The 24,510-nt window shown below is 57.1% G+C and overlaps 3 protein-coding genes across 13 annotated transcripts in view; 2 read left to right on the top strand and 1 right to left on the bottom strand.

Moving 5' to 3' along the window:
• IPO13 (importin 13) overlaps window positions 1-10,898 on the top strand; it is a 42,347-nt gene extending 31,449 nt beyond the window's left edge. For 4 of the 9 annotated variants that reach the window (XM_026086703.1, XM_026086709.1, XM_026086708.1 and 1 more), the window contains 6 exons: window positions 541-593; window positions 9,079-9,145; window positions 9,336-9,394; window positions 9,527-9,775; window positions 10,002-10,183; window positions 10,330-10,898. In XM_026086703.1, coding sequence (XP_025942488.1) covers window positions 541-593; window positions 9,079-9,145; window positions 9,336-9,394; window positions 9,527-9,775; window positions 10,002-10,183; window positions 10,330-10,429 — 710 coding nt within the window. In that variant the 3' untranslated portion in view covers window positions 10,430-10,898. Of the gene's footprint in view, window positions 1-540; window positions 594-9,078; window positions 9,146-9,335; window positions 9,395-9,526; window positions 9,776-10,001; window positions 10,184-10,329 lie in introns of those variants that run through there. The other 5 variants (XM_026086704.1, XM_026086706.1, XM_026086707.1 and 2 more) reach the window with 5 other exon arrangements.
• Window positions 10,899-10,992: 94 nt separating this feature from the next.
• Window positions 10,993-14,809, bottom strand: DPH2 (DPH2 homolog). The gene is made up of 6 exons (XM_026086717.1): window positions 14,580-14,809; window positions 14,397-14,509; window positions 13,891-14,111; window positions 13,069-13,707; window positions 12,749-12,934; window positions 10,993-12,651 (listed from the first exon to the last, which is right to left on the bottom strand). The coding sequence occupies exons 1-6, from the start codon at window positions 14,721-14,723 to the stop codon at window positions 12,521-12,523; spliced, it is 1,434 nt and encodes a 477-aa protein (XP_025942502.1). The 5' UTR covers window positions 14,724-14,809; the 3' UTR covers window positions 10,993-12,520.
• Window positions 14,810-15,030: 221 nt separating this feature from the next.
• Window positions 15,031-23,502, top strand: ATP6V0B (ATPase H+ transporting V0 subunit b). 3 transcript variants are annotated; one of them, XM_026086729.1, is made up of 8 exons: window positions 15,031-15,191; window positions 19,263-19,311; window positions 20,293-20,376; window positions 20,845-20,922; window positions 21,469-21,538; window positions 21,883-21,934; window positions 22,586-22,776; window positions 23,178-23,502. In XM_026086729.1, exons 1-8 carry the CDS (start codon window positions 15,125-15,127, stop codon window positions 23,202-23,204), a joined length of 618 nt encoding a protein of 205 aa, XP_025942514.1. In that variant the 5' UTR covers window positions 15,031-15,124; the 3' UTR covers window positions 23,205-23,502. The 3 variants fall into 3 exon arrangements, with proteins under 3 accessions (XP_025942514.1, XP_025942515.1, XP_025942516.1); XM_026086730.1 differs by lacking the exon at window positions 19,263-19,311 and having other exon boundaries at window positions 15,110-15,191; XM_026086731.1 differs by lacking the exons at window positions 15,031-15,191; window positions 19,263-19,311 and adding an exon at window positions 19,355-20,194.
• The last annotated feature ends 1,008 nt before the right edge of the window (window positions 23,503-24,510 follow it).

Here is a 24,510-nt window from a genome sequence, read left to right as displayed (position 1 = left end):
GGCAGCTGTGCCAGGGGCTCCTGAGCAGCTGAGGCTGGTGACGAGCATGTGCACGCCTGAGCCTGGCAGGACCTGTCAAGTGTTTGCTGAGGTGTTGTCGTTCACTTGCAGTTATCTTCCAGGACCAAATGGTACTCTGAAGACACCCACTCAGTCCCCACAATGCAAAAGCTCTAATTCTCCTTGTGGAGATGGTGCCCAGCTAGCCCCTTCTCCTCCTCCTCCTCTTCCTCCCCAAGGACACGAAGATCTCCTTGGCTCTGCAGCACCCAGGTGCTGGCTGGAGATCCTGGGGCTTCAGACCCGTTCCTTTGCAGTTTCTTTCTGTTCTTGGGTTCTCCAAGTTTCATGATTTTTTGTATGTTTTGTTTCTTTAACTTGCTTCAAGCTGCTCATGTTGCCCATCCCTTTCCCCACACACCCCTCCTCCCCTACACTCCTGTTTTCACTTGTAAATTCTTTCTGTATCACATAACTATATGATGTTGAGTTGCTGTTTGTATGATTTTTCTCTTAAGTTACATCTTTATTATATTTTAGGGCCCAGGGATCATCCTGATATTGTTGATTCATTTATGCAACTCCTGGCACAGGTGTGTTTTAGTTTCTTATTCATTCACTTTCTGTTCTCTCTCTTTCTCTTTTTAATTCAATTTAAACCTATTTTTAGCTTTCTGTTGACAACGTTTTTTTCCTTTTAGTTGAATATCGAGTTTCTCCATCTGTTTCCGTGGAAGTTGAAAACAAAACATTCTCCTTTAGTTCTGGGTTTGCACCATCCCCAGGGCAGTGCCCTTCTCTGCAGGGCAGCCTAGGAGCTGCCACCCCCTCACCTCTCACCTGGCCTCAGGGGCGCAGCAGAAGCCAGCATGGGGCACTTCGTGCTGCTGCTGCCACAGTCACACTTGGGTGACAGATAATTAGAGCATTAAATGGTCATTTTCCTACTCTTCTACCTGCCCCCTGTGATGGGTCCTCCAGGGCAGGGACCAGACTGAGCTGGCTGGCTTTCCCCAGGGCCTGAACTCTGCTGCTGGTGGGAGAAAGCCCTCTGCACGCAGTACTAGGCAACGTTTGCCTGAGTCTGGTACTGCACTGCTCATCCGGCAAAGCGGACTCTCTCCGTAGCAGCGAGCAGCAGCAGCCAGGGTCAGCTCTGAACCATCTGCTGAAGGGAGCAACATGCCTGCAATGGCATCTGTGCCTGGGCCTGTCAGGCCCTGGGAGCTGCCTGGCTCTCTGTGCCCATTCCGCTTGCAATCCTGGTCTCCCACCATGCCATACTGCCTAACGCCCCTGCAGCTCTTTGGGATGGTGGCTGAGAGGTGGTGACAGTAGCTCCTGTGTTTGCAGCCTGGGAGCAATCCTGTGACACCAGCTCAATGACACATGGCCCTCAGACTGGCCAAGCAGCTGCAGAAAGCTTGTGTCTGGAGGAGTTTCTTGCCTGTCCCTCTTCAGCAGAAGCAAGTGGGATGGAAAGGGGCCTTGTGTCCAAGGACCTATGGACCTGCAGCTCTGCTGAGGCTCTCCTCTCTGTGCCATGGTGCCGCCTCTGGTCCACCTGCCTGCCTTGTCCTACCATGTCCTCCTGCTGCCGGAGGCACTTTGCCAAACAGGCAGAGCAGCTCTTGAAGCACAGAAATCCCATTTGTTTTGCCAGAGGCAGCTGTGATGGGGATTGCCCAGGGCAAAGCCAGTCGTGCTGCCAGTGTGGCAGGGAGCAGTGGGCTGTGGTGTAGGAGCTGAGGAGCAGGGCTGACACTTCACCGCTGGCAGTGGTGGGTAGGGAGGGCCTGTACTATGCTGTGTGTGTATATACACCTGTTGAGAGGAACAGGACTCCAGCTTGCTCTTGAGTCTGCTATGGCAACTGAGGGAGAAGCCCTGACATCCTTAATGTGAGTATTAAGTCCCCCAGTGTGAGAGCGCGTTCCCCAGCACCTACCTAGAGGGAATGGAGCTTTCCTCATAGCAATGGAAAATGCTCTGGAGCTGCTAGCAGTGAGCAGGAGCCTAGCAAAGTCACTTTCTGCTTAATTTCTGTAATGACAAGACTTCTAATTGCACAAGGCAGGAAGAGCTCATGGAAGAAAAATCCACTGAGAGGGTCTCAATACACAAACCTTCCCTGGTTCAGGATGTTTGAGCTGTGAATAGCTGGAAGGTGGGAGAAGCTCTTTGGAGTGTCCATCTGCTTGCCTTGTTTAGCCCTTCCTGGGCATCTGCTTTTGGCCACTGTCTGAGACAGGGCACTGGAGTGGATGGACTTTTGGTCTGACCCAGTAGGTCTGCGGTGAGTCTCAGCACTGTGAGTTACAGCATATCTGTGTCTCTGAAATGTGTCTGTCCTTTTTAAACTAGATATTCCCGATAGTTAAACACAGTCTCTGTCATGGTGGCTGTTCAGTCATGCAGCTGACAACCCACCCAAGCAGGTACAAGAGCTGTGGGCTGTCCAGGCTCCCAATCACCCAGCTCAGCCAAACTTCTATGTGGGTGTCTGGCTTGTCCCAGCTGTTAAACTGTTAGCCCCCTCTGATGGCTGCTTGGCCCATGTGCATGCTTTGCTGGATGGAGCGGGGTGAGAGAACCACACCTCACTTTTTAAGCAGTGTCCGTACATATTACTTTGAAGTCCAGATCCCACTGAGACCAGTCTTGTCTCACAACTAGTATTGCAGCATTTTCTTCCCTTCTTTTCCTGTTGAAAGATCTGAAATGATTATGACACTATTAGAAAGCGTGTGTAGATTTTCCTGATGCCAGTTTTGAAAGTTGTAACTTTTTTACAAGGTTTTCAAACATGTGAGGATCAGTAAATGGGAGATGTATGTGAGGTTCATGAAGGTATTCTTCCTTGCTGCTCAGCGTTGGCGAGACCTCAACTGGAGCACCATGCCCAGTTTGGCGCACGACATTTTGTAGATATGGACGAGAGAGCACAGAGAAAAGCATCAAGAATGATCAGCAGCTTGTAAACATGACAGGGAGGAAAGACTGATCGAAGCCTGAGGAGTTGCATGAGTCTTCAGGTGTATAAAAGGTAATACCACAGGTGTGGGTAAAAATTCCTCTTTTGTTCACTTTGGCTGGGGCAAAAAGTAACAAGATGAAATCACAGAAAAGAGTTCAGGTTAGGCAGTAGCAAATCTTTCTAACAGCATAGAAGAGTGCTGAAAGATCACTTGGGAAGCTGTTGTCCTTTGGAGGGCTGGAACTGATTCTCAATAAACCTGTTGCTCCTTGGAGGGAAGGTAGAGCTGATCCTGCCGTGAGGTGGGTAAGGGATTAGGCAACCTCTTGAGACTCTTCCAACCCTGGTTGTTGTTTCTTTGGAAGATGCTGAGTTTCTCTGTAGCTTGGGATCCTTCTCTGTGTCTGGACACAGCATTTTTGTGCTCTTTTGGAGAGAAAAGTGCAGCTGTGCTGCATTTCTGTTAGTCATGCTGTGAGAGCAAGCACTACCCATCCCATCTGCTGGGAAACTCTACTACACGCTGGCCTTCCTGGGCAAGAGAGAGCATGTTTCTCTGTAGGCAGATGCTGAGACTGCCTGCTGGCAGCATGTGTGTTTGTGGCATGCCTGTCTCTGCCAGACAGTGCTGTCTGCCCCGGTCTGAATCCTCTGGAGGGAAGGCTGTGTCCAGGTCCTGCTGCTGGAACAGATACAAGGCTCCTACCTCAGTGGCTGCTCTGTCTTGGGTCACTGTGAAATGACTGACTTCCTGCTGGTGTGCCACCACCTCCAGCAGCTGCCTGATGTTTTCCTAGGCTTTTTATTCCAGCAGCCCCATGGAGACCGAAGGATCCCATCCCCTTCCTCTCTCGTCACATGCAGGACTTGTTCCAAGGGTTTCCTCCTTTTCTTTAGTCTGTCCATGTTCAGGACTGATGACCTGGCAGGGTGCTTTGAAACACATCAAGAACCTGAGGGAGGTCGCATCTCCTCTGGCTTTTTGGTCTCATAACTTCAAGAGCTAGCTGACAGCGCAGATGTGTCCAGTTCCCCAGCATGGCCTGCCCTCTTCCAGAGAAACATGCTCTTCAGTGATACTGTTGAGTATTTGTAGATGCACAGGATTAAAGTTGGAGAGAATTTTAGCTCTACTTTGTCTTTTTATGTGGCAGAGGCTGTTATATCCAAACACATTCTGCCTGTAGAGCGGCCAGTCCCTTCCTTGTTTGGCTGATCCTTATATGGGAACATCAAGTTTGGACCTGAGTGTGTCAAGGCAGAGATTTTACCCCTTTCCTGGCAGTCTGCTCCTGTGGTTAATCACTTTGGTAAAAATATATCACCTTCCCTGGCTCAAATTTGTCTGGTTTCTCCTTTCAGCCACTGTTTTTTGTCCTCTTATCTGTCAACAGATCCTCTCGGTACTTTCTGATAACTTGTTTTTTTAAAAGGTGTTTCTGGAGCCTGTTCTCCCTAGCTCTTGGATTATTTTGTGGCTTTTTTTTTGTGACTTAAAGATGTGGATACTAGAATTTATAGCCAGTTGTTTACTTCTTGCCAATCTTGTGAAGAGAGGAAACATGCCCTTCTGGCTCCTGCTTGCTCCCACCTCTTAATACCTGCACATTAACCCTTTGTCACAAGCACATAGGGAGCTGTCTGTACAATTTATGATTTCAGCTGACTTTATGATATATTTATTTGGGCATGATTATCAGGCTATGAGACTCCCCAGTAAGTGCTGCTGATCCTTTTGCCAGTCTTTGTTCCTGGAAATTCATCAGCTGCATGTTTTTACCTTGCTCCTTAGGAGACTAGCCAGCCCATTGGATAGCACTGGACCAGGAGTGGTCTAGGCACGAGCTCACTAGAAGCGCCTTTGTTCAGCACTGGTTCCCTGTGCTGGTAAATCTCAAGGTGCAGTCAGCCAGCAGTGCTCGTTCATAATCCATTCTTGGTGATGGCTGGCCGATTGTGAGACCATGCTGGCTTAAGCCAAATATCTTACAAAAGCTAGAGTCTCTCCAGTTATTTTTATTACTCAGACTTTTAGACTTAAAGTAAGCATTTGCCATAAGCATGCACTGACCAGTACTTGTATCCTTTGTCAGAAGGTCCGGAGCATCAGCGCTTCCATGCCTGCAGTGAGTGCCTCACCTTGAGGGCTGCAGTGGTCAGCGCCTCTCCCTTGTATCTGGCGTGTCCATGCCCAGGATTACAAAGCAGCAGTGGCTGGTGTTTACCCCAGGGTCTGCATCCAGGCAACAAGGCAGTGGGTTCTGGTGTTTGAGAGTTCTCACCCGCAGGGCCCTCTGACCTCTCCCCTCCTGCTGGCAGGTGTCGCTCATACGCGTCTTCAGAGTTGCACTGTGGTTGCTCTGTATTGGGTTCCCAGGGGTGCAGACCACAGCCTGGCTTTTTCCCGTGTCCCATCTTGCCTGTTAACTGTTCCTACACAATCTCCAAATTGAGACCTGTCTCTCCTGCTAGCTCTTTAGCTAAGCTGTCTCCCTTCTCCCTGGCTCCTGGCTTTGTTGTTGGGAGAAGTGTTCTGCCTCCTTCCTGAGTTCAAAGCTGCCTGGCAGGCTGGTTCTTGGCCCAGGAGAGTGTCTTTGCCTCCAGCACGACCTGCTGGATCTGGGAGGTGCTCCAGGCTGTGCTGGAGCCCCAGCTCCTAGCGGGCTGGGCTGCTGGCTGTTGCTGCAGGAGGCACTCTCCAGCCTACCTCCTCACTAAGGGCTTCAGACACATCCAACCGCCCTGATGGTGCTCTCTACACCAGCACAGGTCTCCAGGGTGCTGTGGTGATGCCCCCTGACTTGACTAGGAGTCCAAGGGATGACTGTGCAAGTAGGGCGTTGCCAGGCAGATGATGCGGCACCTTTTGTGATGGCCTAGGCACGGACTGGCCAGGGTGCTCAGCCCACAGCATGTCCTCCACCTTGCTTTCTTCTTGAACTGGTTCAGACTGCTGCCAGCTCCTCCCTCAGTGCCAAGGCTGTATTGCAGTGCAGGCAGAGCTATTTCCCTCTAGCCAGCGTTGTGGCTGCAGAGGAGCTCAGCATGCAGGCAGGCCAGGTGAGCAGCGCAGCACTTCTCCCAGGGACAATCAGCAGAGTCCTTGAGCTCTCCACATGCTCTGACTGGGAGTCACGGGTGCCTTGCTGAACCACAGTGAGCAGGCTGTTCTGCATCCTGTTGGGTTAGAGCTTGGCCAGGCAGGTAGGTGCTGACCATCCCTCGCAGGCCCTGGTGGCCAGCCAAGTTCCTGTGCCATTCCTGAACTGGAGGATCTGCTCCATCAGCCATGCAGCCTGGAAAGAGACAGTGGTGTGCTCTGAGGAAATGAGTTGAAGGACAGAACCCCTAGATTGCCTCTTTGCAGGGCCTGCAACCACAATGCCCCTGTTAATGGAGTGGTAGGAGTTTCCTAGCCAGATACAAGAGGGTTTTTCTGTGTGCTCCGGAGTGCTGCAAGAATTGGATGTGTAGGTCTTCCCTTGTATCTCATGCTTGCTGGAAGAATAGGGTCTCAGTGGCCTCTCATTCCCACCCTTCCTTCCTGTCTCTGAAGAGTGTGCTGTAGAAGAGGAGCCTGCTCTGAAGAAGTGCCTGAGGGGTCTCCCAACTGCTACAGAGGAGAGAATTTTCTCACTGTCCTTTCTGTGCCTGGCCTAGCTCTTCTCCACTGAGAGTTTTCAGTTTGCTGAACAGCAAGGGCTGCATGCTGGAGAGCTAGTGCTCACCTCTGCACTTTGTCTGCTGCAGCAAAGGACGGAGGGGGAAGGTTCCAGTTTCTGAGAAGGCTGACATTTAAAGACCTGCCCTGGCCATGGCTCCTTTCGCTAGCCCAGCACCTGGGAGGTGCTCTGGCACCAAACAGGAAGAGGGCAGATTGGTACTGAGAGGCCACGGGGCTGGAGCAGGGTTACCGGTGCTGGGGAAAGCAGCTGGACCTACCTGGTACAGCCTCCTTACTGGAAAAGCCCCACAGGGCCCCATCGCACAGAGAAAAAAGCTTCTCCATCTACATCAGACGTGGATTGGTGTGTGCTCAGACTGGGCCGGTGTTCTGTGCTCCCTGGGTGGAGATGTCCTATGGGAAAGAGCACTTCCAATATCAGACCACACTTTCCCCATGGCACTGATGGAGTGAGAAGCAGGTGCTGCTGTGAGCCTGCAGGAGAGCTTGGGGTCTCTGGCTACTGCTGCTCTGTTTGGCTAGGAGAAGCACCGTTCAGGTAGGTGGCTTTTGTTACCTGAGCTTGTTGGAAGACTCTTGTGCCAGCTGAACAGTTTTGCAGTGTGCAGGACGTGGGTTAAAACTGGCCCCCTGGACTGGCAAAGGACAGGACCTTATGGCTGGATGGTATCACTAGAGGGTTAACTACCCTTGCCAGCAATGTGCTGCTGGGGGGAGAGTGCTCTTAGTCACCGTACTGGGAACCCAGCGCAGGGCTGGGGGGGCTGAGGCGTGGCGAGAGGGTCTTCTGTGACTAAATCTAAGAAGCATCTTGCAGACTGTCCAGTACAGGGCTGGCTAGACCTCTGTGGTGAGAGCGCAGCAGCTGTGATGAGTGAACATGTTTCTAAACCATTATACAGCTGCTAGCTATCAGATGTTGTCTCTAGCATGTCATCAAGAATGATGCATACAGTTTGTATATACACACACAAGTATAATCTGGTCCCGATCACACCATTGAAGCCCCCTTTGTATCTAGCCTGGAAGCTGATCCCTGGGACTGTACCAGGGATGCCTTTGATATCCCAAATCCAGGTCCTCTCCCACAGTGCATGATACAAAGGGTCAGAAAGGAGGTGGGGTAACCCTGAAACCTGCTACTCAGTCTTCTCATCTCCAGCATACGTTCCCAGCACTGACCAGATGTGGACTGTCTGTAGAGGAGAAGGGGTGGGGGAAATAACTGGATTTTGCTCCCAGTGAAGGCCATGGCAGATGGCCATGTCTCCTGAGCGCTGCCAGCTGAAAGCTGTCCTTGCTGTCATCCTGGGAAACAGGCTCAGAAGATGGCAGGGTTATGCAGTGCTGCAGTAGCTCTGCACACAGCTCAGCCCAAGGCTGCAGTGTGGAAAGGAGCCAGGCTCCCAGCTTGGGCTCTCAGCCCTCCACGAGCAGAGCAGGGCCACCCTGCTGTGAGTCTGTCATCCCAGAAGAGCTGTGGCTGCTGTCCCCAGTGTTGCAGTGACAGCAGGACAGGATATGGGGCTGCTGTCCTCAGTGCTGGCCCACAGCTATAAGCAGGGTGGTATCCTGGTCAGGGCACAGATGTGGCCCTCCTATGCAGCAGGACTCCCTATGGCATGGCAGAAACCCTTCCCGTGGAGTGGCAAGTGCAGGCTGAAGCACTTCTGTCTGGTAACTGCCCCCCTGCCATGCCACAAGGTGCCAGCATGGTGGGGGGAGGCAAGCCATTGCATGGCAATGACCCTTGTGCCACAGCTCAGGTGGCCCCAGCAGCAGTGGAACAGCAAAGGGTTGAACCCCACAGTGGCTGATGGGATCACCGAGCAGAGGAAACACAAAGCTTTTCTGATCTCATACTTACTTGTTGCTCAGGAAGTGCCAAGCAACCTTGGCATCTCGTTTCCTTCTCCGTCCTGGAACCAAAACAGAGTGCATTGCTGGTCTAGACTGGGGGCAAAACACTGGGTTAGTGCTTGAAATTACTGCTGTGACCCCAGAGTCGCCAAGAGGAGAAGAACAAAACACGGCGGTGTCTGTTCTCTGCTGGGCCCTGCATGGCTGCCCCTGTCCCAGGAGCACTGCCTCTGCCTGTCCTGCTCTGTTGGGACAGGAAACCTCTGTCCTGTGTCTGTGTCTGAAGCATTTGTGTGTACRCCACCTTGGCATCTATCCTCAGCTCTTGGGGTCGGAGTTCCCTGACTGTAGTGAACTGCCTGGATGTTTGACTGACATTTTCTTGAGGGTAAAAGTGATGGTTTCTTTCTGTGCTGTGTAAATCTGCTGTGTATCATGAGTGTGCCCAGGTAAGTGTGTGCCCAGGCAGAGGCTGTCTGGGGCACCAGGTTCCTAGGAGTCTTTCTGGCTGCCTCTGTAGAGTTGTGTTTATTCTGTCCATCTGTGTGCCTTGCAGGCTCTGAAAAGGAAGCCAGACCTCTTCCTGTGTAGCAACCTGGATGTCAAAGCAGTGTTTCAGTGTGGTGAGTACCCTGAGCATGCCCACATGCATTATACGTGCAGACATGCGCTCCAAACCCCTCTGCTGAGAAATCAGTCTGCTCTTCCTGCAGACTTGGGAACAGACCAGCCGTGGGCATGGGGTACCACAAAGCTGTTTTGGGAAGGTGTGTGGGGTTTCTGGCTGCTAACTTGAATGCCTTCTGTCCACAGGTGTCCTTTCTCTCAAGTTCCCTGAGGCCCCGACAGTCAAAGCATCCTGTGGCTTTTTTGTGAGTATTGTGGCTGCCTCAGGCATGTTTGTTCATCCCCAGATCATGCAGCAAAAGGGATGTGCTGCTGGCTCTCCAGAGCTGCCAGAATAATCTCTTTTCTAAAGCCTATCCCCTTCCGTCCCCATCCAGCTCAGACCTTCCCAGAAGCCAAAACCTGGGAGCAGGGAGGGCAAGAGGGCAGTTCTGGGGCCTCCTGTGCACTGGGGGATCCTCCGGACCCAGGTCAGGCGAGGGAGCTGCTGCCCAGAGCCTGCTTTAGCATTGACTGGCCTGGACTGTGTGTTGCAGACAGAGCTGCTGCCCCGCTGCGGAGAGGTTGCCTCAGTGGCACAAGTTGTGCATGAAAACGGCAAGGTGCTGCTGCAGGCTGTGCTGGAGGTGAGTGGCATGGGGACCGTGGGCTCCAGGGCAGGCCCCTGGGCAGCTCTGAGCTCTGCGCTCAGGGAGCATCCCCTGCAGAGCTGGGGGCAAAGGGCCAGGGAGCAAGGGTGGGTGCAGGCAGGGTGACACCAGGTCTCCCTGGTTTTGGGAGGCAGCGACCACTGAGCTGAGCTTAGCACCCCCCCAGTGCAGGGCTCAACAGGGTCTGTCTGCTCTGTTGCAGGGTATTGGTGGCCAGGCCTCCCGCAGCCTCATGGATCACTTTGCAGAAATCCTCTTTGCCTTGAACAAGCACTGCTTCAGCTACCTGAGCATCTGGATCAAGGAGGCCATGCAGCAGGATGGCTTCCCCTCGGCCCGTGTCAGCCCCGAGCAGAAAGAGACTTTTAGCCAGCAGATTCTCAGGTTTGTGCGTCCCTTGCCGCTGCGCTGTGGTGGCCGGGCAGTGGCTGTGCCCCTGCGGGGTGGGAATAACCCCTGCTGTGCGACTGCATGCTGCAGTCCCTGTCCGTCCTGCCCACCTTATCTTTGTCCCCCTCTGTTTGTGTTAGCAGAGAGCGTGTGAACAAGCGGCGAGTGAAGGAGATGGTGAAGGAGTTCACCCTGCTGTGCCGAGGGCTGCATGGCACGGAGTACACAGCAGACTACTGAGCACCTGGCCAGGAACGCGGACAGTTTGCCCGGACCAGCTCTTCCCTGCAAGGAAGCCCCCATCCTCCCTGCCCTGCTGCAGTACGGCTCGTAGAATAACCCTCCAACTAGAATTAACCCACTTGGGACGCTCCTCAGCTAGAATTGGTGGCTGCATCTTGGTGTCAGCATCTCTGTTCCCCCAGCATGCTCCCCCCTCGCAGGGGACGGGAGTGCCAGCTGCAGGACGCGGGGGGAGCCTGGGCAGGACTGCCCCAGCACGGACTGCCCCGTGCTGCGCTGCGGCTGGGCTGCCGGCCCTTCCCCAGCACTCTCCCGTGGGCGCCTGCTCCCCGCAGAGGGGAAGCTGCCTCCGTGCCCACGGCAGTGACTGGCTGTGCTGTGCAGGGGGTCTCACCCCCTGCTAGTTTGTATGTGTGTGGTTGGGAGGGGGGAGGCCCTGCACCTAATTACATTAAGGATATTTCTATGTTGTAGCTGTCATTATTGCAGTGCCCAGACTTTGACTGCCCCTTTCCTCTGGGAAAGAGCCCATCTGGGGGGGACACAGAGGAGGTTAAATCAAGCTTGGGGCTCTTCAAAGCCTCCTGTTCCTCTCTGGCTACAGGAGGCACAGCAGGAGCACAAATGGAAGCAGCTGTTGGCCTAGCTGGCCCAGGAAGTGAGTGGCTGGAGACTACCATGAGGTTGTGACAGACCTGGGGGGACAAGTGGGAAGGGCTGGCAGGGAGGGCAGAGATAGCACTGCTCCCCTTGGCTCAGCGCTGGGCCATACTCCTGTAGGGAGCAGATGGGAGCAGGCTGTGCTGCCTGGGGGGTGTCCTCCCATCAGGCAGGGTCAGTGCAGAGCAGGCAGGTGGCTGCCCTGCAGCTGGGCTCTGGTGCCAGGTTGCGGAGGGATGAGGGGGTGAAGATGCCTCCCACCTCCCTCAGCTGAGGTGCTGTTCCTGCTGCAGGCTGGTTTGGCCTGGGACAGCTCCGTCCTCCACACTGGGGTTATAAAGCACAAGGGAGAGGGGACCCTAAATCTTGTTAGCAGCTCTCCCTCAGGGCTTTAGGGGCAAGATGAGGGATTGCAGGACTGGGCCCAGCACCAGAAGCTGCCTGCCCCAGGCATGCATCACTTCCTCTGCGGTGCCCTGGCCTGTACTGTGCAAGGCAAGGGGGCAGGAGCCATGGGGAGCCGGCAGCTGTGCCCTGCCCATGGGTCTGGCTCCTGCTGCTAACCCCGCAGAGGAGCCAGTGGGCATGCGAGGCGCATGGGCCAAATGCAGCCTCGAGGAGGGAGCAGAAGCGGTTCTGGTCCACAAGCAGGGGGACAGACTCCAGCCCCTCTGCAGAGGGGATCCTCCCTGCAGCACTGACTGTATGTGCCCTGATCCTGTTCATCACAGCACCTGTGGGCTTGTTCACACCAGGAGCCACTCTCTCTGTTTGCTTTAGTTTCCTAGCAGGATGTGCTAGTGTGCTCTTTCTTTTCAGGGCTTCCCACTTACTCCGATTTTTCTGTTCTCTCAGACTGGTTTTACCTAATTAATAAGGCTGCACTTCTGTAGCAAGTACTGCAATCTGTGTTTTTACTTTGGGACCTCTGATATCACCCCCAGTCTGCATTCTTCAGCCCATGTTTTATGCTAGAAGACAGTTCACTCACAACAACTCTCCATTTAGTTCAGCTTTAGATAATAGCAATAACCAGACAAGCCCCGAGTCCCGGTATTGACAGCTCGATGCAAGGCTTGTGCCCTTTCCCCAGTAGTGCGAAAACTCCTATTGACTGGGCCATGGAGTGAGCCCCTGGAGGCCAGGTTAGGGCCAAGCGCCTTGTCTYGGCCCCGCTGCTGCCCTGGCTGTGCTCCGCAGCGTGCCATGGGCATCACTGAACCCCCGTGCGCCTCCTGCTCTCCCACTGCTGTGCTACAGGCTCCAGGGCCGCATCCAGCTGGGGCCGGCTAGAGGCAGCTCCCTGGCCCTACCTGGAATAGAGTCCAGATCCTTGTTAGACCATCGCAGGTCTGACACACCATGACAGGCCAGGTCCAGGCCCCTCCACCTGGCACCGCCCTGGTCCTGGCCGATGCTGCTGCAGCATCAGGGTTCCTCGCGGCCCTCGTCCTCGTAGGCGATGGCAATCCCTCGCCGGCCCTGCACGGCTTTGGAGACAGGCRTCTTCCCCAGCTGCTGCTCCAGGCCCCGCCAGCTGCGGGACTCCAGGAAGGAGGCTGGGAGGAGAGAGAGGAGGGAGCCATTACTGGAGAGCAGGGAGGCGGCACTGCCCCTGCGCCGGGGCTCACCCAACTGCGAAACCAAAGCACGAACCAGCAGGGCTGATCTCTGCAACTGCCCGTGTCTGGTCCCTGCAGGCCAGGGCGGTGCTGGGGGGCAGCTGGGGGGCCGGGGGGTTGCAGAGACGGACAGCACGCATATCCCCCGTGATCAGTGAGACATCGGGAACAGCCTCCTCTGCGCAGACTGCTGGCGGGAGCTCGACGTGAGCACAGGCACCTGCCAGGAGACAGTAGTGTCAGCCTGAAGCTCGCACCCACCCTGCCGCCAGCACAGAGCTGGGTGACCACGGCCACCGGGGATGGGAGCAGGGCAGGACACACCGCTCTCCGCAGCTGGTTCCCAGCCATTACCTRGCAGCAAGTCTCGGAAGTCGGTGAGGTAGTTCCCGGTCCATTCCCGAGCCGGGTTACAGGCCAGCTCCAGCTCGTAGGGGGTCACTACAGGCCGGTAGAAGTCGCTGGAGTCCAGCAGGGAGTTCTGAGCGCAGGCCACCAGGACGAAGACATCAACTTCCAGGAAGTTGGCCAGCTTGGCAGGGTTCGGCTTCCCCACGGCCAGTGTGTAGCTGCGCTTGCCAGCCCGGCGCAGCAGCTCCCGGAGGTGCTGCAGCACGGCCAGGTAGCCCGCCACGCCGAGGGTGCCCACCAGGATGCCCACCACCCCGGCATCCCGGGCCCGCTCCACCAGGTAGAGGCGTCGCATCAGGGCCCGGTTGACGTTGAAGGTCTCACGGCGGCCGCAGCCGGTGGCGGGGTCGAAAGAGCTGAAGGGGCAGCGGTTCCAGGTGAGCATGAAGCTGGTGAGGGCCAGGCCCTCGGCTCCCACGTAGAACATGGCGCAGTCCTGCAGCCCTCCCGGTGCCTCCACGGGGAACCGACGGCCGAACTGCCGCACCTCCCCAGGCAGCGCCTGGCTGGGAAGGTCCCCGCATGCCACACTGGAGAAGACAACGTTGGGGTACTCCTGGCATAACTGCTGCTCCAGCTCCCCTGAAGGGAGAAAGGAATGGGAATGAAACATAGGCACAGACCTGTCCTGCGGGGCTGGCACAGCAGAGGCGGCAGGCTATGGGGAGGAGAGCACAGAAATCAAGGCTGACAGTGTCTCCGCCTGGCAACTCTGCAGAGCCCAGAGCACCACCGGAGACCTCCTCGCTGCCCCGGAGCACTCACCCATTGCATGGGCATAGACCACATCACTCAGCACCACCACATGGCTCTGCCGGTCGGGGTAGAACTCCTGGAAGACCTCTGCACAGCGCTCGACGTCCAGGGGCTGCCGTCCRAAGATGTGCAGCACCGGGAGCTTTCCGCAGGGGCTGAGGCAGGCCGGGCCGTAGTGCACCAGAGCCTCAGCACCCACGTGCTCGGCGGCCACTTCATCCACACAGCAGCTGCAGGGGGGCCCAGCGTCAGCCAGGGCCATGGGGGAGGCACGCAGGCCCGGCACCGCAGAGCTCCTCTAGCTCCTCTCCCTCCTCCTCCTCCTGCCACCCTGCTCCCTGGCGCTGCGGCCTCCAGCCCAGGCAGCCCCCAGCCCCTCTGCAGCGAGGGGGAGGTGAGGCGAGAGAGGGAGCCCTTCCTGGCCCCGAGCAGCAGGGCCAGCCCCGACCCCCCCGAGGTGCCCCGTGGAGGCGGGCAGGGCYCCCGGGACACAGCCCCCCCGGCCCCGCACCGACCTGCCGTACGTGGTGTCCCCCAGGATGTACATCTCGGCGCCGGTCGCCGCCTCCATGCGGGCTGCCACCGCCGCCGCGTCCGCCAGGAGCTCGTCGGGGAACTGCAGGGCGACCTGAGGGGGCAGGGGGTGAGACGCGGCCCCGCAGGCCCCGGCCCGGCCCCGGCCCCCCGGCCCGGCGCACCTTGCGGAACGCGCCACCCCGCACGAAGGCCGCGGCTCGGTCCGTCTCGTAGAAGCCGTCGAGGTCCCCGCGCGGCGCCGCCGCCACCGGGCCCGGCGCCCGCCGCAGCGCGGCCTCCCCGTCGCTGCTGAACGCCGTTGCCATGGCGCCGCGGGGTCAGGGGTCACGGGTCGGGGCAGCGGCCCCGCTCCCCTCCAGCCCACCGCCCGCCACGCGGGTACCCCCGCGCCGGCTTCCGGGCTGGGACCAGGAGTCGGCCAATGAGAACACAGTACCGCCCCCTACTTTACCGGAAACCCCACCCCCGGTGGAGCGGGGCCGGAGCGGAGAATGGTAGCCAATGGAAAGAGGCGCCTGTCGCGGGGCATTCTGGTCTGTGTAGTTCCTGCGCGGAGGTGGGCCAGGCAGCCAATAGCTGCGCGCCGTGGAGGCCGGGGGTCACGTGCTTTCCGCTCGGCCGCTGCGGTTCCGATCACGTGCCGCGGGTCAGGTGACGCGCCGAGCCCGGCCGCTCCATCGCGTCCCGCGCCGCCGCCGCCGCCGCCATGACGGGGCTCGCGCTGCTCTACTCGGGGCTGGCCCTCGCCTTCTGGAGCACGCTGCTGGGCGTCGGTGAGCGGCGGGACGGCCGCGCTGCGGGCCCGGGGGGGCAGAGGCGTTGGGGCTCGCAGGATCAATGGGGGACCAGTGGTTGGAGGGCTGAGGGTGCCGGGCTGTGGGAGAAGGAGGGCGCTGGGCTGTGCGGGGAGCCGAGCTGTGGGGTGGCTCGGCGGCGGTGAGCTGGGGTGGGGGTGCTGAGACGGGCTGTTTCCTGGGAGTGCGCGGGGACCTGGGAAGGGGGTGTCCAGGTGTGGGATGTCCTGAGCGGTGAAGGGAACTTGGTGCGCGATGGCAGTATGTACTGCGGGTGGGCAGGGAGCTGAGCTGCGTGATGGGGCGTGGGGTGCACGGGATACCCGCTACGGGGGGAAGCCCACTGTGGGATGCAAGTGCAGGAGTAGGATATGTCCTGGGAGCAGAGGAGTAGTGTGGTTCTGGGCATGAGGGAGTGTGGGGAGGGGCTTTGGCAGTGATTTGGACTTGTTTCTTTGCTGGCTTACAAGGAAGGGGTGGAAGAGTTAGCTTTTTTGTGGAAAAGGGTGGAAGACCTGGGCAGGGGGGTGCAAGGCTATCAGTCTGCTGGTGACGGAGCTGCTCTCTGGCAGAGGCATGCAGCCTCTCGCACCATTCACCCATTTCAGCCTGGTTATCCATGTGTGTGTCCTTTGGGCTGCCCCCGTGGGTGGATCAGACCCTGAGCAGTGCTGCCGTGTAACTGCCCGCTGCCGTGTGATGCTCAGCCCTTGGCAATCTGAGCCTCTCTGGCTCGGACGGTTGGTTTGCTTCTCTGTCTGCGTGAGAGAGCAGAAAGATGTTTGTGCCAGTCAAGGGCTTGTGTTGGGTTCAGTGGCTCAGGGTGAGTAAAGGCAAGTGCCTGGCTTTCAGACTATGACAGTCAGTATCTTCTAGGTGGAGGAGCAAGCCTTCTCGCTTCTCTACACTGCAGTAACATAAGATGTGCAGTTGTGGCCTACTTTTTGCAGAGTTGATGCGTAGTGTTGCTGCAGCTTGCAGAGGCCTAGGCCCTGCTGCTGGTAGCATCAGCCTCAGTAGCACTGGGGATGGATTTTAATGCTCCTCTGAAAGGGACAGCTCTAAGGGTTAACGGGAAGATATTGTACGCTGAACTTTGCTGGAGCTGCTGGTCATGCTGGTTATTTCCTCTTCCAGCACTGAGTGAAGTGAGCGGAAGCCAGACAGCAGCTGGGGAGGACTTGGTTCCTGTCCCAGTGTTCAGATGAGGGGAGAGACTGAGTAAGACGCTGAGTGTGTCTCACTCCTTCATGTTTCCAGGGTCTCTCCAGCAGGCCTAATGAACAGAGCGCCAGGTCCAGGGCTGCCTTAGGGAGCTCTCTGAGTCCTGCAGTTCACACCAGCTCAGACACACACTGTGAGTTGAGACCGTCAGAAAACGTTGGTGAGCTGAGCCCAGGCACTCTTAACTTCTGCCCTGTTGCAATCCCTCTTCTGGGACAGAGCAAGCAGGAAGTAGTCTTGCTCTGCACAGCGTTTTAGTGTGCCTCTTTGTGCTTCTCCTCCTGGTCCTGAGCCCTGCTTTGCTGGTCGTGGCCCCGCTGCCGTGGCTGCTTTCTGCCCTCCTGGCTGCAGGGCTAGGAGCCAGAGCTTGTGGAAAGCATTCTTCACCCCATTTCCTGTGTGTATGAATCCAAGGCTACATCTGCTCCTAAAGAGAGAGAAGGTGCCCCAGCGATCCATACTGAGCTGGATGTAGCTCTTCTTTCCTGCTTCTGGGGAGTGGGGTAGCTGAGGCTGGTTGGGATCAGTTCCTGCTCTGCAGGCCAAGCAATGAACCCAAAACACAAACAAGTACCAAACTGGTGAGGCCCGGCCCTGGCAGCACAGAGGAGACAGCGGAGAGCGTCCGTGAAGGTCACCAGGAGCACGGGCCAGGGTGCGGCCTCCCTTCATGCTCCCTGGCCATGGCACTGTTCCTCATTTGTGTGTCACTGCTGAGGGGAGCCACTCCAGTTCCTCTGCCGGGAGGAGTGACTGGCATTACCGCTTCCCCTTTCAGGGCTGGCTTTTCAGGGCAGCCGTTTTACTTCCTCCTGGGGCACAGGGTGCCGGTGTCCTCGCAGCCTGAGTCCTGCATGGTGGCTTTCAGCATACAGGGTCAATGTGCCAGGTCTGTCTATGTTAGCAGCACAGGGCTCTCCCGGGTGATGAGCTGTCCTGCAGCTCCTGGCCATGGGCAGGGAAGGGCTCCTCCAACTCCTGGGCATGTGGTCCTTCCTCTGCATTACTGCTGGTCACATCGCCCGCTCACCATCACCTGCTGCCTCCAGACTGTGACTCCTGAGGAAACAGAGCATCAGGCTTGAGGCAGTGGCCTCTTTGCTTCTTATAAGTATTTGAGAAGTCTCCTGTCTTTTCTTTTTCTGGTCTTAGATAGGAGTGAGTGCCGTGCAGCCTCTGTCTCTAGTCAGCGGTGGCAAAGAGCTGTCCCTTAACTGGCTTTATCTGGTGTGGAGCAGACACTGCCACACTGTTGGCAGTTATCTGTTCCTTAGGGCCACGTCACCGACTCTTTTCCAACTGCCCGCTTTGAGCCATGTAAAGAGCAAATGCCTATTCTGGTCCGCAGCTGTATTTCCCCTTTGATGTTCACAAGTTCTGAGGAAGACATGTTTTTGGTGCGAGCACCTCTGCATGCGCTCAGGCTGCTGGGTGCAACTCCCTGCTGTGATTCAGCATGGGAGAGGTGCTTGGGTTAAAGGTGCCTGAGGACGAGCTGAATTTTCACTGTCGGTCCTGCCGCTGCCCCTCTGGCTGTGTGTGTTTGCAGAGTGGCAGTCCGTGTTATGAGCTGTTGACTGTTGCCACCAGGAATTGGTTAATGCTATGGGCCTCCACTTGGCTGGCTCTGTTTGAAGGCACGTTCAGTTGCCCCCGCCCGCCAGAGGCTGGCAAGCGCTGGAACCCTTCAGTCCACACTGGCTCCCTCCCTTGTTGGCAGCTCTGGGCTCACGTGTGCCAGAGAGGCCGAGCTGTTAGTGCAGCATCCAATTTTCTCTACAACACCTGTGCTCTAGCTGTGCTTTAAGGGAGGCAACACGCTTCTGACCTGGTGCAATCTCTCCTTGCTGTGGCTTCAAATGGACCCTGTGCCCTGGCAGGGCCTCCAGGGACAGCGATAAGCCTGGCTAAACTGGGTTTGTTTGGCACTTCCGTTGCCTGAGGAAGACTCCCTTTTCATCTCTTGTGGCTGGTGGCACGGTACCCCGAGTAGAGCAGGGTGAACTGTCTTTGTGAGTCCGTCCCTGTAAAAGAAGAGCTATTCTGGGTTTCTCAGGGCTGGGCTTCGGTATCTGCTGCCTGGGTTGGAGTACAAACTTCCCTGGATATGACTAACCCTGGAGGAAACGCTGAGCACAGCAGCTAAGCCTTAACATCCGTGTCCTTGGAAAGACTAGGGCTGGGGGGCAGCAGCTCCTGGCATTGACAGGCTCCTTGTGAGCAGTGCATGGACCCGGGTCAGATGGTGATGGAGCAGCACATGACAATCGCTCTGGGCACAGCCTCGTTCCCCCTGTGAGAGAAACAAGAGCTCATGACCAGTTACCCAGTACCATGGCTATCCAGCAGGGCTGAGCCATCGGGTGATGCAGACGGAGACTGTGCTGGAGCACAGGGCTGTGCATTGCTCTTGAGCCTCTTCAGTCCAACGTGGCATGTGGGTGCTCAGCAGGAATGGGGAACAGAAAATGGGTGTATCGACTACAGAAGTCTTGTTCTGGATGAAGGCTGGGCTGAGGTATGGGGATGTCATGAGTCCAGGTGGTCTCTGTCCTGTGATCATGGGCATAGGAGAAGCTGCACAGGCTCCTCCTTTGGCAGCACAGGAATACTGCGGTCACTGAGGCTGGACTTTGGAGGGGCGCTTCTGCCCCTCAGCTTTGCAYGCCTGAGACAGTCTCCCCTGTAACCCTCCTACGTGATACGCTGTGCTTGTCAGCCTCTGCCCATCAGCTGATGTTGGCTCACAGGTGGGAGAGCAAACAGCAGTGCCAGACTGGTGCGTGGTGCCTGTCTAAAGGTTCCTGTGTCGCTCTTGCTTTCCAGGGATCTGCTACACAATATTTGACCTGGGCTTCCGCTTCGATGTGGCCTGGTGAGTTCCCTGTAAATACTGGCATCCTCCTTGCCAGGCACAGGGCTGTGTGAGGAGGTGGTTGGTGCTGGTTGTGCCTGATGGGAACAGTGCTTGCTCTTGGGTGCCGGGCAGTGGTCACTGCATCCTGGTGGCGTGAGAGCTACAGCTGAGTGGGGTCTCCGCTCCATGTGAGACCATTTCATCCCTGTTAGAATTCATCTCTCCTCACAGAGGATGTTTCCTTCCTCTCCAGGGTGCTGTGGCTAGCTGACTGTGCCTTATCCCGCAGGCAGGCTGCTCACATTGTCCGGGGCAGGCCTGGTGGGTTGCATCCTAGTTGAAACTGTCCTGGAGATGCTGCTGGCACAGCCATGCAGGCTATCTTTTGCTTGGAAATATAGCAGGGCTGAGTCTCCCTCAAGACCCCAGGGCAGCTTTCCCCTGTCTCCTCTCCAGCATGAATGTTGGTGCAAGGGATGGCAGCCCCAGGGGAGGCTGCCACTAGTTCTGTCATGGCAGGCCTGGTTGCCCCCTTGCAGATCCTTCGTCGGTGTGTGGCAGCCCAAACGAACTCTTGTGTCTGCTCTCTCATGGCAGCAGCTGGGTCTGTGGTGTGCATACACCAAAGCACCTGGTTGTGGGCATGATGCTGGCCACATACATGTGCGATTGGCCCTGTGCAGGGTCCTGGTGTTGCTGTCATTGCCCTTTCCCATCTCTGTCCCAGTGCCCCCCCTCTCCCAGGGGGAACAGTGTCCTCTCAGTCCAGGCTTCCCCTGTGTGGTGAGTGTCAGGAGGAAGGTCTTGGCCTACCCAGGTGAAGGTCCTGGGGCACTGGCAAGCAAAGATAGGCTTTCACATCCCGTTATTTGGCGGTGCCTGACTCATCTCCAGCTGCATGGTGAGTGTGATGGATTTGCGGGTACTGTTGTGGGGCTGTGCACCATGGCTAGGGGGTTTCTGCCTGTGCACTAATTCAGAGTGTTCCTCCCTATCCAGGTTCCTGACGGAGACCTCGCCCTTCATGTGGTCCAACCTGGGCATTGGCCTGGCCATCTCCCTGTCTGTAGTGGGAGCTGCCTGGTGAGTTGAGGCTGGGGCTTCAGCAAATTCCTGCTGTCCTGCCTCGGGAGCTGTGCCCATACTGTGGTTTCCCATGGCCGAGCAGGAGCAGAACAGCATGTGCGTGTAGGGAGCATATGTGGGTCACCACAGCAGTGGGGCCTGGTTACAGGGCTCCTGGGGGGTCTGACCAGGCCCCTTCACCCAGCAGGCTACTTGGGGTGAAGGCAGTAGAGGGACAGGGGTGTCCCTGGCTCTTCAGAGGTCGAGCCGGTGAGCTATGCTGGGGCTGCTTTTGTGTCCCCAGCCATTCTGCCAGTGTAGGTGGCAGTGCTTGAGACCACATGCGCCCTGGGGGTGGGCAGGTTGGGCCCACAGTATCTCCCCAGCTGCATGCCCAGCTCTTTGCTCAGCTGGAAGGACCTGGTTTTTCTATCAAGCCCTTCAGGATGTGCCAGACCCTCCACCAACCACCCTTGTCTGCTGCAGGGGGATTTACATCACAGGCTCCAGCATCATTGGTGGCGGAGTCAAAGCACCCCGGATCAAAACCAAGAACCTGGTCAGGTAAGCACAGATCTGGGTTTATGCTCACGCCCTGCCTGATCAGTGCAGGTCCCAGCCCAGTGCAGAGACTCCTGTCCTATCTCTAGCTGGGTGCTGCTGGCAGATTGTTCCCTGCTGAGCTGCTGCTGCTGTTTGTTCTGGAAACAAAGAGCTGTAAAGGAGCCCAAGTGTTACTTTGAAGGGTCACAAGTGGTGTGATATCACACAGTGAATGAGCTCAGTGTGTTCAAAACAAACACCCCAAGATCACACTTCCTGCCTTAGGCAAGGGGTGCCCTACCAGACCTTGCACAGCTCTTCCCAGCAGAGGCCAAGCGGGGCTGGCGGAAGGGAGGGGATCCAAGGGCCTGCTCCCCACAGAGATGTCACAGGTTACTTGGGTGGCACAGCACAACCATCTCCCTTGTTGGAGAGGAGAACAGCGGGTGGGCTGGGCTGCAGTTCTGCTCTGTTATGGCCCTGGAGGGATCTGGCTGGTGGGATGCAAGCTGGGGTGGACTGCTCAGGGTGGGGGACATTGTGCTCAGAGTTGCTTCTCTCTCACAGCATCATTTTCTGCGAGGCTGTGGCCATCTACGGGATCATCATGGCAATTGTCATCAGTAACATGGCTGAGGTACGGAAGGGCTAGGGCTGCCTTGCCAGCACCATGCCTCTGGGCTGCGGTGGGGATGTGCAGCCAGGAAAGGGCCAGTGTTGGGAGCCATGGCCCTCTGGGGACGTTGGATGCTGTCATGGCTCTGCGAGCCCCTGGGCTGGAGGTCTGTGGGTTGGCTCTTGCCCACACTTGAGGGAGGGATGGGGGAGCACACGCAAGATGGGATAACGAAGGCTTGCCAGGATATGGAGTCAGGGCTCAGCTCTGGTCAAATTGGGGCTACCTCAGGCTATATTGGGGACAGGTGGCTCTCCCAAAGACCACAGACTTGCCACTAACCCAGGCTGTGTACTTTGTTTTAGCCTTTCTCTGCAGTCACGCCAGAGACCATTGGGGCCAGGAACTATCATGCAGGTAAGGGCTGCTCAGGTCCCTGGCTGCAAGCATTGCCTCCCTCTGCCTGCAGCCTCCTGCTGCTCCCTCTGCTCTCACCCATAGAGAATGGGGCTGCAGGGTCCAGCTTGCCCAGCCCCTGCCCTGCTCCAGAGCTGACTGGCTCCATCCAAGCTGACCCTGTCAGCAGTGTCTGAACAGTATGGCAGGGCCCTTTGCGCTGTCCTGGACAGCAGATGTAACTCTCTTGCCAGAAGGCAGCTTTTAAATTACCTTCTCTAGGCCCTCCTTCACCCAGCCAGGGCAGGGGCTCTGCTGCCCAGCAGTGACACTGCTCTCCCCATGGGCAGCAGCAGCTGCTGGGCCTCTGGGAACCAGCAGGCAGATGTCAAGTCTTACTGGACTCTGCAGGACTGCTGCATCCCCTCGGATGCCCCTGTGGGGAGGGGGAGGCCAGGCAGCTACCTTGCCTACCCTGGTTGCTGTCACCCGCTGGTCTGGCACTGCGGGAACCCAGCTGCACCCTGGAGCAGTCCTGTTCGCCAAAGTGGGGAGCTGCTGGTGTTTGGCCGCTCTGGTTCTTGTGTTGTCTCGAGCCAGATCTGCTGCAGTGTGCCTTGGGTGCAGGTGGAGGGGGTTGCCCCCTGCTCTCATAGTGTCCCTGTCTCACAGGTTTCTCCATGTTTGGGGCTGGCCTGACTGTGGGGTTGTCCAATCTCTTCTGCGGGGTGTGCGTGGGCATCGTGGGCAGCGGGGCTGCCTTGGCTGATGCTCAGAACACAAGCCTCTTCGTCAAGATCCTGATTGTGGAGATCTTCGGCAGTGCCATAGGGCTGTTTGGGGTCATCGTTGCTATCCTGCAGGTACCTGCCTCCTGGGGTCCCCAAGCTTATGTGAGCACAAGGTGCCTGTCACCCTGCTGCTTTTCAGCTCCAGGCAGACACACCTGTGCTCCAACACAATCCTCTGTAGTGGTGGGAGAGGCTGCTCGTGAGGCTTGGGGGTGATGCAGCTGTCCCACAGGAGAGTGTGCCTTTGCGCAGCAGTGTCAACTCTGCTGATAGCCCCTCTGAGCTACTGTCACCAAGGGTGTCACACCTTGGATGTGCCCTATGCAATGCTCGTGTCCCCTCAGTGGGGCTGATGAGCTGTCTGCAGCTTCCAAGCAGTCCCAGGGTGCTTGTGGCTGCCTAGGCCTGGGTGGGTTTGGGGTGCCAAGCCAGGGTTTGTGGGGCATGGCCTGACTTCTCTTTTTTCTTTCTAGACATCTAAAGTAAAAATGGGCAACTGAGCCCTGTCTCACCCAGCCTGTTCCAGCCTGCCCCAGGAGGTGCTGTATATACTTATTTAATGTTTCTATCCTTGATTGGGGCGGGAGCTGCCCCCAAGCAGGAGTGGGAGCCCAGCTGTATAGACCCCCCCTCCTGCTGATCGGCCCCGTGGAAGAAACAAATATCTCTGTGTGAATTCTGCCCCCAGTGGCCTGGCCCAGCCTGGTGGGGGTCGTGCTGCTGCGTGTCCCCGGTGTGTGTAGAATTGATCAACAGTGCAATTCCGTGTCCGTGAAATAAATATGGTTCTTGTCCAAGGCTGCAGCTCTTCCTCTGCCCTGCATGTGGCCACAGGTCTGCTGAGGAGGCTTTTGGAGAGCAAGGGCTGATCTGGGCTGACCCCATGACTGGAGGTGTCCCTCTGTGCCTCTGGCAAAGTCCCTGCTCTGCTCCAGGAGCCTGGTGACGTCTGCCCTGCGTGGGTGGTTCCACACATGCCTGGGTTAACAAGTCTGCCTGCTCAGCCTACAAGAAGCCACCCTTGCTCGACTATGGGAACACAGAGCTCTGCTTTGCTGCTTGGCAGCAGGCTGCTGGAGCAGGCAGCAGGTTGCTCTGCGCTGGCTCAGCCAGGCTGCTGCCAGCCCTGGCACTGCCCTGTGTGAGGCATGCTGGAGGCACAGGCGCAAGCTGGTTTGGGTCTTTTGGCTCCTGTCCAGATGGCTTAGCACAGAGAGGGAGTGTATCACTGCTGCTTCTATTTGCAGTGTCCTTAAACCTATCGTGCAACTGGAGAGCACCAGAAGGGCCGAGGAGCAAAGATTTTGCACTTCCAAGGCAGTCTTCCAGCCGGCGGCTCCCTTGCTTGACTGTTTGCTGGGTGCTGCTGCCTGTACGCATGCTGCTGGGTGCCTTGACCCTCCAGTCTACAGTGCCCCTGTCTGTGCCCCACGGCTCTCGGCTCTCGGTCCCAAAGTAGTGTAGGGGTGGAGTTACTTCTCTGCTCACCTATCCCTGGCTGTGACAGCTACAGCCTGGGGAAGCAGACTGCAGACAGCTGGGCCTGCAGCTCTTCTGCTGCTTGGGGGAAGGGAGGAGCAAGGTCCTTCTGCCTCTGCTCTGCAAAGAGCATAGAGCTGATGCTGCTGCAGTCTGCCACATCCAGCATGAGGCCCTCATCCTGCTGTGCTGTCGGTACACCTTGGCAAGGGGAGCATCTAACCCCCAGTGCTGTTAGTGCTGCTCTGGATTGGAGAACGTGTATGCCTGGAGCTGCCCATCTCCATCCCTGCCTGAATACAACAGGGAGGGGGGCAGTGGAAGGGT

This window comes from Apteryx rowi, unplaced genomic scaffold (genome assembly GCF_003343035.1).
Source record: "Apteryx rowi isolate R43461 unplaced genomic scaffold, aptRow1 scaffold_7, whole genome shotgun sequence".
In the NCBI taxonomy this organism is placed as follows: Eukaryota; Metazoa; Chordata; class Aves; order Apterygiformes; family Apterygidae; genus Apteryx; species Apteryx rowi.
Note: the sequence above shows the minus strand (reverse complement) of the source record. Positions and strands in the feature narration are given on the sequence as shown.